Source organism: Formica exsecta, unplaced genomic scaffold (genome assembly GCF_003651465.1).
Source record: "Formica exsecta isolate Colony F162 unplaced genomic scaffold, ASM365146v1 scaffold384, whole genome shotgun sequence".
NCBI lineage: Eukaryota > Metazoa > Arthropoda > Insecta > Hymenoptera > Formicidae > Formica > Formica exsecta.
Window position 1 is genome coordinate 243,955 of NW_021851080.1, and position 11,661 is coordinate 255,615.

General features: G+C 36.6%; 1 protein-coding gene across 1 annotated transcript in view; it reads right to left on the bottom strand.

Annotated features, from left to right (window-relative positions):
- Window positions 1-8,350: 8,350 nt before the first annotated feature.
- The window catches only part of LOC115239529 (COP9 signalosome complex subunit 8), a 4,135-nt gene continuing 824 nt past the window's right edge, over window positions 8,351-11,661 (bottom strand). The window contains exons 3-4 of the mRNA XM_029814094.1: window positions 10,790-10,968; window positions 8,351-9,548 (exon numbers count right to left, since the gene is read on the bottom strand). Coding sequence (XP_029669954.1) covers window positions 9,289-9,548; window positions 10,790-10,968 — 439 coding nt within the window. The 3' untranslated portion in view covers window positions 8,351-9,288. The remainder of the gene's footprint in view (window positions 9,549-10,789; window positions 10,969-11,661) is intronic.

An 11,661-nucleotide genomic window follows, 5' to 3' on the forward strand; every position in this document is an offset into this window, starting at 1 on the left:
AAGAGCGTGGTCTCGGTTTTGCAACAATGCAAGATATTTTTTGCCATCACGTTATGCAACACGATGCGTAATTTGCTCGTACTTCTCTTATTGTTTGCCCAGGAAAGCTATTAAATGGCCGCAAAATTTCCACGATCTATGCTCGCTACGATCGTGTCGAGATCAAGCTATTTATTATATCTGAGTTGATAATAATGTAGATATTGAATCGGATAATCTATCGACATGTAAGATAAAAATGTTTCCAAAAATTTCATTATAATAGTCAATATCATAAATAATTTACTAAAGTATTTTTACATCGGATGCTTTTCGTTACAATCACACATATATTTACTGTAATGCTTTATCTATTATTTCTTGCAATACAATTTCTCTCATTCAAAACTCTCAATCCTTATATTTTAAAATTAATGTAAACTTGGACAATTGTAAATGATCAACTTTCATATTTTCTCTATGCCATTCTATCTGTCGAGTTTTCCAATCGAATCAACGACTTGAAACATCGAATCAGAAAGTTTGATTCAAAGAATCTCTTTCGAGGCAAACGTCGATCGACTCATCTCGTCTCCGATGACGAGTGTTACGCAGATGTTACACCGCCGGAATGCTACGAAACGTTCGATTAGAGAAGGGGAGTGAGAGGACATAGAGGGACAACAGCAGGTCGGAGGATAGAAGATACAATTGAATGTTGGCGGATCCGTGGGCGGGACGCAGTTCGATTGTTTCTTTATCGCGATCATCCTTGTTCTCTCTCCTGCGACGGCAATAGCGATCTCACCCGGCATAGTATTACCGTAGATTTATATAGGGTGTCCTTTCGATCACATATTTCGCAATAAATTGCGATGTTATGGTATCACAACATAGTTTTAATTTTGATAATTGTTACAAATTTTCGATTAAAATTCTTATAATAATCCAATCGCACGACTAACTGATGACAAAAAAAAAGAGAGGGAGAGATTTTATTTTCCATTTACAAAATCCCGATATTTAATTAGTCATAGTTTCTTGAAGTGCATCAACAGCTTATGTAATTATCATCAAGAGGATTATCATTTTTCTTATTGTCAATTTAGTTACAGTTAGTAAAAAATAATGCTTCGTCACCCATATATAATCCCGTTTAATTATTTAAAGCTTGTTAACGTCTATCCCACAAGATTTTAATTGTGTAATGTATTGTCGGTTCTCAAAGATATAAAGTGCCATTTTTTTCTACTTGTAACTGAAAGCACATCCGGTACACAGTGGTGGGACACCCTGTAGATCACGGCTTTGTCCCCGTTCGAGCTAGTCGATGCTGGTCGATGGTACTCTGGTGGGTGCGCTCAGAATGCGCCTTCTCTGTATGCACGGCATACCATCGGAGAAAAGAAAACCGATCGTTACCTTTGCACAATTGCATCCCGTGCACGCGGAACGTATGCGCGATCGAACAACGAGGGGATCATCGATTCGTCTCGGGCTCGAACTCCCCCATACGCTTTCGATTGTCGGTAGAGACGGAAAGTCTCCTTACTGTCTTGGCAGGTAGAGCCGCAGATTGCACGTTGCAACCCGCATCTACATTTATTTGCGAATAATAAGAAAATCGTCTAAGAATATCTAATTCTCGCGAGTAAACTTTAAAGATACCGTTATTTTTCATTCCATGTAAAATTTGAATTAATTTTTAAATTTTCTATGTAAGTTCAACTGTTACATACTTAATTTTAATTAAAATTTTATCTTATCTTGCATCTAAAATGAATTTGTAAAGACTTTGTAAAAAGCTATAGATATATAGAAATATAAATATATAGATATATAGAGATTTTAGATATATATATAACTGTTGAATAAATCTTTAACAATTGGAGTATATACATTATTTAAATCTTTTCATCATGCAAAATCTCAAGACATTTAACAATCAATAAAGTAAGAATACCAATACATAGCTAACTGTAAACGTTATACGATTTTTCCATTAAAAGTTCGGATTATTCCTACACTTATTGGATAAGTGTAAGAATAAAAAAAGAAAAGAACGAGCGATGCCTGAAATTGCATAACTTACATAATCCCTCTCCCCCAGCTTAATGTTTTCTTCTAGCTTCTAACGGCTAGGATCTTCATCGAAGCTGCAAATCTAAAACGCGACCGACGATAAACACGCCGTGATTGGACGCCTCGGCGTTGCGCCGCGACTCCCCGGACCACGCTCGCGTTCTCCGATTAGGTGAAAAATCCGCGTCGCGCGCGGATAATGCGACGTAGATTCTTATCGATCACATCATTTAGAGGCAAGTGCAAGTAGCGTCCCGCGCGATAAAAATACCCAGTAATGGTATCAAGAAGAAAAGGTCACTCTGGAACCTGGGCGCCCTTTTCTCCGCACGTGTCAAACAAACCGCCGTCGCAAACACCATCGCCTTTAATTCTCGAAAATGCGCCCCGTAAAATCCATTCGCACCCCTGAATCGACCCGTGGGGTCCCCGAGGACGAATGAGGAGGATGAGGGGGAAGGCAAGCTGGCGAAGGGAAATCCTCGTCGCGAAGACTCGCCGCGGCCTTCCACTTCGTCTTCTCTTCATCATTATCATCATCCACTCCTCGTCCTCGACGTCTCACCCCGACGGCTCTTCCGCCGCAGCCGTGTGCGCGATGGGGACTTACGAAATCACGCGTTCGTTCGATTCGTGCCGCTCGCTCGCGCGGAGAGCATCGGCGTTTTTCGCGACGCGCAAAGGTCACCGCAAGCGAGCGCGAGCGAGCTCGGGAAAGAAGACGCGAGTCACCGGCGCGTACTCTTACGAGGGGAGGTCAGCTGAGGTAACCCGGCTTGGCTCTCTTCCCTCTCGCCTCTCACCTTCGCTTCGTTTAATGTTGCAAACGATGCTCGCTTGTCTTCGTTAATATTCCGCGTCGCGTTGCACCGAGATAATCACATGGGGTCTGGAGAACGTCTAATAAGATTTCTGAATTCGGGGCTGATACTATAAATTTTGCCTCAAACAAGGATGCCCTTACTAGAAGATGCGCTATTCGAGAAATTCATTCGAAGAAAATTTCTTAATGTTGGACACATAATTAACATAAATAAGGATATAATTAACGTAAAATTAAGTATGACGGTCCGAGCTATATTAAAGTGTTAAAGATAAGTTTAATTTAATTTACCTTTATACCTTCTTTTTTTTATTGATTTTAATATAGTTGATATATACTACTTATATTATCTTATTACGTTTGACTAACTTATTATCTTTGTAATTTTTTTAGGACAAATTGAATCCGCTGTTATATTTAAATATTCCGATTGACGAGGATGTACAATTATTGAAATAGGGTTGTTTACCCTATTACATGCTACGAAATTATCGATGATGGACGATGGAACGGATGCAAGAAGATCCACCCGCTAATGTCTGTATTCGCGATTCACGGCGAAGACTCTGAATCAGTATGTTCTTTCGCTGCTTGATAGTTACTTCGATTACATCGCTGTAGGGCAAATAAATTACATTCTCGTAAATCACCGAGGTTGCAATTTCATTCTCCACGTCGAAGAAATTCAGTATAAAAGCTGTACATTACGTTAATTCCATATATACATACATCTCTTTCACAAAATATCAAAGTAATTACTTGTGATTCTTTCTATGTTTTTGCAGTATGTGTGGCTTCTTCTAATTTGAAAGAAGAATTTTGATCATGTTTTCCTTTACGTTTTCTCACATGTGCTTAACGATTTAATTTATCTTTGACACTTTAATACAGCTCAGATTATCACATTTAATTCTACGTTAATTATATCTTTACTTGTATTAATTATGTGTCCAACATTGAGAAATTTTTTTAATAGCCTTAGAATTTTTTTAATAGCCGGATTTGTGGATGTGCGTGACAATTAATGGTCTTAGAATCATGGCATCATTGCATGTGCTGTTATAAGAGACATCTGTCTCTTCTGTTATTTCGCTAAATCGAGAATGCAACCTAATCAGCTGGCGCGGCCAAAACAAAGTCCCCCGAACCTCGCGCGAGCGTGGCTTCATCGAAAGGTTAACGAAGACCGATAGAGAGCCGCGAAACGTTCGACAATCCGCGAGCGAGGCGCGAACACGAGGTATCCACCACCAGGTAACGTCCAGAAGAACGCGTGGTTCGTGATCGTTCTCTCTCCCCGTCGCCCGCCGCACCGCCTCGGCATAGAATAATAATAAATAAAAAAAAAAAAAAAAAAAAAAAAAATAATAAAATATAATAATAAAAATTTCGGTAATTATATTATGGAAATTTGGAAAGATATTATTGCGTTGCTAAAATTATCTGTTATTTGCATGAATTTGTAGAAACGTTGCATAAATAAATATAAAAAGGCAGATATATCTCTGCTATGTTGAGTCAGATTTTATGGAAAAAGAGAAACGTGACGTCAGGTTCTTTCTCTTCTCTTCTTTTTTTACTTTACAATAGACAATTGCGAGTATCTGTAATGTATGCAAGATAAAAAAGAAAATGACCCAACGTCTTTCTTCTCTCTCTCTTTCTCTTTCAAAACGTTTAGAAACAATATATGGCCTAATGCCGGATTGTCTATACGTCTACAGTTTTACAACGTGTCACAATGTTTCTCATTTGCATGCTTTGTGTCTGAAGCCGAATTATAAATTTCAACCTTCGAAATGAGAGTATCGGCCGGCGCGGTGCGATATCGCGATGCAATCATCTCGCCGGATGAATCTGCATTATTCAACGAACGGCGTTGAAAAGGCGCGCGAGAGGAGCTCGTGGAAACGAGTCCCGTGTTCTGCTCGCGTACAAGTACAGATACAACGGGTCTGGGGGTCGGGCCCCATCATCGACGGGGCCTTGTCTGGGGCTACATCCCGGGGCCGTTTGCAACCCCCCGCTGATCTCGCGACTTTTTCGTTACCGATTATTATTGGAGCCGATATATTCCCGATACGGAACAACGCGTCTAGGATAGGCTTCGTCGTACATATGTACGAGAGCGCGTGGGAACGTTGCCTTCCTTTTCCGCATGTTCGATAGGTTGGACGCTTTTCTACGAGCATTCTCACACGTCGGAATTAACGGGGGAAAATTAGCTTATGTTAGGATGATTCAACCGGTATATATCGGTCGATCGTGTTTTAACGACTTCCTGGATGCGCTTGGCGCGAAGAAGAGTATTGGATTAAGAAATTTTACGCGCAATATCGAGATAGATGAATTATAGAAAATTATTATAGTGAGAATTTTTGAAATTTGGTTGCCTATAATAAAACTTGCAAAACTAGGTAAAATATGAGAAGAATTCATCTAATTGGATTTTAATTTTTTATAATTTCGTAATAAAACCTGTAAAATTGTAAAAGATAAAAAATACATTAATATAGATTTTTCGATAGTGGTAAAATTAAATGTGTAATATATGTGCGTGAGTGATTCTCAATATGTTCTGACAGGAATATCCAGATAAAATTAATAATCGTCGACCAATCTGTAATAAATGTGGCATTATTCAAAAAATAAAAAAAAAAATTTTACATTTAACATAACAATTAATAATTAACTTTCTTAAATATTATTACATATATCGCGATAATAATTATTTTTAATTATGCAATTAAATATTAATATTATATTTGCACAATCAAATATAATACATACTTGTTTATATATTTGTTGCATTTAATGTTGTTTTGTTGCAAAAAAAATATGTATATCAAACAAGTCATATATATATTATGGCACACAATATTATTTAATATTTCTCATGTTTTATATAAGATTTCTTTTTATTCGCGCTAATTCAGAAACCAAGCGAGTGAGCATAAACGACCATAAACAAATGTCAGCAAACAAGCGCGAAAAGGCCGTTAATCATTAATCTTTTTTATTATTCTAATAGAACAATTTTTTTTATAAAAAACTTTTTTATGTAAAATATTTTTTTTGTAAATTTATTTAATTAAAGCTCCTTCACTAATGTTCACTGATATTTCTTCGTAATTTTTCGTTCGTTTGCTCTGAACTCGGCTTGAAAAATCTGATAAAAAGTATTCGATAAAAACATATATATTTTAATCGGTTCTATAGAATAGAGGCAGCATTACAAAGGCTTTCACCTCCGTGACTCCGGAGTGCACATAGTATGATATGCATTTTATCCCGCATAATAGAAACGATCCAAGGAGCGACGACGAGAGCGTTTCAACTTCTCTCGTTAGCATGCATATTCCTCACGAAATATCCGCGATCAACGCGCGGTCGGATCGAATAATGCATCGTGCCGCGAACCGCGGAGATCGAAACAATCGTTCGCGAGCAGAAACGAACGCGGTAGATTTCCGTGGCGATTCTCACGTTTCTCGAACGCTTGCTCGAAGCCGAGACCACAGGTGTGAGAATCGGACGAAGGTGCGCTTATACAGAGGCTGCTGAAAAGCTACACGTATCAACTTCATTTACAATCCTTTTAACTAGCTTATCTTTATCAAAGATTTCATTTGACGTTCATCGCTTTTAATATTAAATTTGTTACATTTTAATTTTCAATATTAAATATCTTTGTAATTATACATGTGTCACGTGAACATTATGTTTAGATGAAATGTAATTAAATAGATAAGAACTTATCATCTCTTTTTTTCCCATATAAAACGAAAAAAAAAGGATTATTTTCAATCGTATATTAAAAAATCTCTTTCAAACTTACATATAGATGAAATGTAGTTAAGTAGATAAGAATTTATTATCTCTTTTTTCCCCTTATAAAACGAAAAAGGAAGAATTACTTTCAAACATTTATTAAAAAAGGCTCCTTTTCAAATTTATGTGTTTGTGAAGTGCTTTCTTTACTCATTTTATATCCTTGATATAGTCTCAGAGTTTGCATAGTCAATGTGAAACGGAATCTTAACTAATTAAATTACAAATAGCTAAAATTTATTGCTCCTTAATAAAAATGCAGAAAGGTTGTCTGAGGTTGATCGTATTCGAATTCATAATATTTCAAAAATTTTGCTAAAAATGACTTTCAAGGACATAGATTAAAATGATTAAATATAGTATACATATACATGCACGTGTGTTCGTGCTTCAAACAGGAATCCCGTATTAACATTTTAATCATAATTATTAGCTTTTAACTTTATATATGCACATATATATGTATATACACATATATATATATCCATACATAAATTCGTAATAGGATTCAGTGCAAGAATATGCCCCAACCATCTCGATCCCCGACAACGTACATGTAGCTTTTCAGCACTTTGTAGAGAGATGTAGGCGAGACGCGTGTTTTCGCGCGTATAGAACGTATAGAACTAGCGATACTGGTGCAACAACTTTCTAGAGTGGTCAAACAGGAATCCCGTATTAACATTTTAATCATAATTATTAGCTTTTAACTTTATATATGCACACATATATGTATATATACATATATATATATATCCATACATAAATTCGTAATAGGATTCAGTGCAAGAATATGCCCCAACCATCTCGATCCCCGACAACGTACATGTAGCTTTTCAGCACTTTGTAGAGAGATGTAGGCGAGACGCGTGTTTTCGCGCGTATAGAACGTATAGAACTAGCGATACTGGTGCAACAACTTTCTAGAGTGGTGGTGGGGCCCAAAAAAAGGAAAAAGAGCAAGAGTATCGAAGTATCGGTGCACCGACGAGAGACCGCGAGCTACCTGCCCTAGGTTTCGTTGAGAATACCCGCGAAATTGCGTAATCGGCGGCACAACAATGCCGATCGGTCCGGCCCGAGGAATCGATTTCGTAGAGAATTATTGCGTCGCTCCTCGGCACGTGCAGTTATGTACTCACCTCGTCCGCAAACCTGTCCGCACACCCGATTTTTCCGAATGAGGATTCGTAATTTGCGTGATGTAACTCACCCGTTGTGGATAACTGCCGCGAGTGCGCGAATTTTGTCGCTCGGCTTTCGCGCGCCAACTGCGGTGACGTTCGCGCCGTTCGAGATATCGAATTCCCGCGTGAATTGAGGTATCGAATGTCCCGCGGGAATTTAATTTACCGCGGTTTCCGAAATTACGCGTGAAATAAAAGTTGATGACTGATTGCCGATGATTTAAACCGATTTCACCAAAACGTTAATTAATTTTAATCTTACTAATCCTTTATTTTCTTTTAGTTATAAATCTAAAAGGGATGAAAAATCGGTTAAGCTAAAATTTAAATTAGCCAAAATTTGAGTAAAAATTATTTCTACAAAAATTCAATATATATTAATTAAATATTATATAATTATTTTTTAATGTCGTCATAATTCGTGAACAAATTGTCGAAACTTATTTTGTAATATATAAATTAATTTATTCTTTTTTAATTAAAGAGAATAACAATCAAATGAAGATTAATTGCAAAATCGTAATATCTTAAAATGTGTGTATTTTTGCTATAACAAATATTAGAAACGCATATATATGATATCAGAGGAAATATTTCGAGAATAATAGTGAATAGGAAAAAATTGAGTGAAGAAGAAAAACAAATATAAAAACACTCACTTGCTGCTATAACACACTTTATCAAAATCTAGCAAAGTACGCCGTTTGAAACAGTTCTAGTCTTTTTTTTTCTCCTTCTGTTTCTTCTTTTCGATTCGAAGATACCACGAAGAATCACGCGTGAGATAATTCGCGCACGTGTTTAAGCTAGATAGAGGCACGTCGTCGTCGTCGTCATGAGGAACGTTAACGGCTACCTGCCCGTTTCTTACTGCGGCGATCCACTTTGATAATTACAGCGATGCGAACGGTTGCAAACGGTGTATATTTTCAGGGGATCCACATCGGGTAGGCGAGTTAGGAGGATGGCAGGGAGGAGGGAGATGGGGGGGGGAGGAAAAGAGGCTCTTGCCGGAGAATACCGTTCTGCAAATGCCAGTCCGCCCTCTCGCGTACGCACAGCTGATTATCGATTAATATAGTTGTTGATTCCACGCTTGCAAGGAGCTTCATTGAATTATCCTTCCGATTGAACGGACAAATCGCGTGGGTAGCTGCTTTCTGTCTCTATCTCTGTCACTAATCCCTCTCTCTCTCTCTCTCTCTGTCTATCGTAAGGTATGCTTATTTTACGAGCACGAACATCGATGATGTTACCTTCGGCGCGCACTTCCTCCTTTATATAATAGAGTTACGAGGCGAGATTACAAAAGGAGGTTCGAGTCATCGAGATCGCGCGGTGATTCGGATCCACACGAAGGATCGGGGAAGTATCGATGAAGATCCCTCAATTTTCCAAGAAGGACACAAATTGTGTGAGTTTCTCCAGCTGCTCCTCCGTCAGACAGATCTTGTCCGACTGATTATATTGTTCCTCGTCGATCTGTTTGCATGGTTGCACTATAGTACCGTCGACGGTCCAGCCCCTGTCAATAGCGGCTTGTCGCGCCTCGTCCAACGACATCCCGCTCATCGTCGCCATGGTCGTCAAGTTTAACGAGGAGTATGCCTTTGATATCAGCCTCATCACTCGTTCGCGAACGTGGTCTGCAAAAATCGGGGGCGAATCGGGGATTCCAAATTAGCGCGAATCCTCTTGTTTAACAAAGAGCAAAAAATTTGAATAAAGAACTTCAACGGCTGTGTAGATTCCGTTCGACTAATCGATTATCGATAGGCGTTGTAAGTGGTAATTATGTATAAACGGTGGGCTTAATAACAATTGATTGTCGTTAATTATAATAAGGTACATATTTAGTCTTTGCTTCTACACATGTAGGGCGCTAAATAAAGAAAAAAACAACTCATCGTACTTAACATAAAACATAAAAAGATGTAATGATATCAAACTGATTAAAATATCAAATGTTACTAAAACTTACTAAATGATAACTACAATAAGAGATTTAGAATTTAGATTATTTAGAAAATAGTATATTTCGATTAATACGACTTTTAACAATTTTGGATTATTATTATTATTGTAATGGATAATCTCTGCACAATCGCGAAGATTATACATCACTTTTTTTCAGTTTTCTTTGATGACATTATGTATAATATCAAAAGTTCTAACACACAGTGACATACAAAAAAAGAAATAATTTAATGATTTCACATCGATTATTATTATCTAATTCTAATTACTATTTTATTAAAGGGCATACTCGTTTGAAATCTTGAAAAATGAGTACATTTTCTAGATTTTTTTGCAGCGCAATGATTTGATAAAAATTTTTAATTTTTTTACGGTATTAATATAATATTATTAACAACTTAAATAAAAATTGTCAACTCAAAAAAAAATTTTTTTTTTATGTTATGGGAGTATTTGCGGAGCTCCTCCATATTTTAGATGGCTGCACGGTATACATAAAAATGTTTGTAGATGCTATCTGAAATCAAAAATCCAAATTTTCTTCTTATTAAACATTGTAATAGTTATTTGCTATCCAAGCGTTTTTCAAAATTTTTAAAAATAAAAAATGGCGGCGTGTTAAAAAAAAACTTTTGTTTTCATGCACGGTGTGTATGAAAACATAAATCTGCAAATATTCGCATAACTTTCAAAAAATAAATTTTTTTAGGCTGATAATTTTTATTTAAGTAGTTAATAATATTGTATTAATATTGTAAAAAAATTAACAATTTTTATCAGTCGTTGCGCTGCAAAAAAATCTAAAAAAATGTACTCATTTTTCGAGGTTTCAAACGAGTATGTCCCCTTAAAAGAACATGGAGAAAATTTCGTTATTTTATTAATCTTTTATTGTTTTATATTAACTTACCTTTTAGAGCTGTCATAATGTTCTTGACATCTTCGCCCCATTCTACATTAAGAGCCGCGTGCACTGCGGGCCAATTGCGTTGCCACATGCGTTGTCCTACAATCCATATTCGCCTGAGATCCTCATGGGTGGCTTTCATATCCGAGGGGATTCGCTGCCACAGGTACTTCGCGTTGTATCTATGATTGTCGCTCGTTTCATTCAAATAAACAAAATCATAGGTCGATCGATAAAAAGATCCGGCGCGCTCTTTCGGGCATTTCATGCGTGATGCACCGTACAAGAATAAAATAGGCTGCCGATTTTAGCAAATCGCTCCATGCGGCTTTGCAAAATATGCGACGTTCATGCTATCGACGCAAAATATTTCTCTATGCGATACAAGTTTTATATTTGCGCCAGAGAAGAAACAAGATACCACGCAACTTTGGACCGATAGACCAATAAAGGATTATAAAAAGCACAATGCAAAGGGACAACAAATAATGTCATCATAAATAGATCTAGTGAGTTTTAAAATCTTCAAAATACAATAGTAAATGAAAGAATATTTCTATTATCTTATTAGCAGGCAGATATAAATATAAATAAGATATAAAGAAATAGCCATTTTATAAAATAGAGCATCCCAAAAAAGTGAGATGTAAATAGGAAGCAAAAGCTTCTAAAAGTATGTCAAAAAATAGGAGACATACTATAAAGAAATAGTTTAGTAATTATTTTGTGGTCAAACATTTAGTGATAATGATATAAGTCGATACAATTAATAATTTAATCAATCTGTCGACCTAATATAATATACAAATTCAAAAATATGCTTTACTATTATTTTATTGCCTTTCATTGTTACTGTACCTCATTAAATTATATAA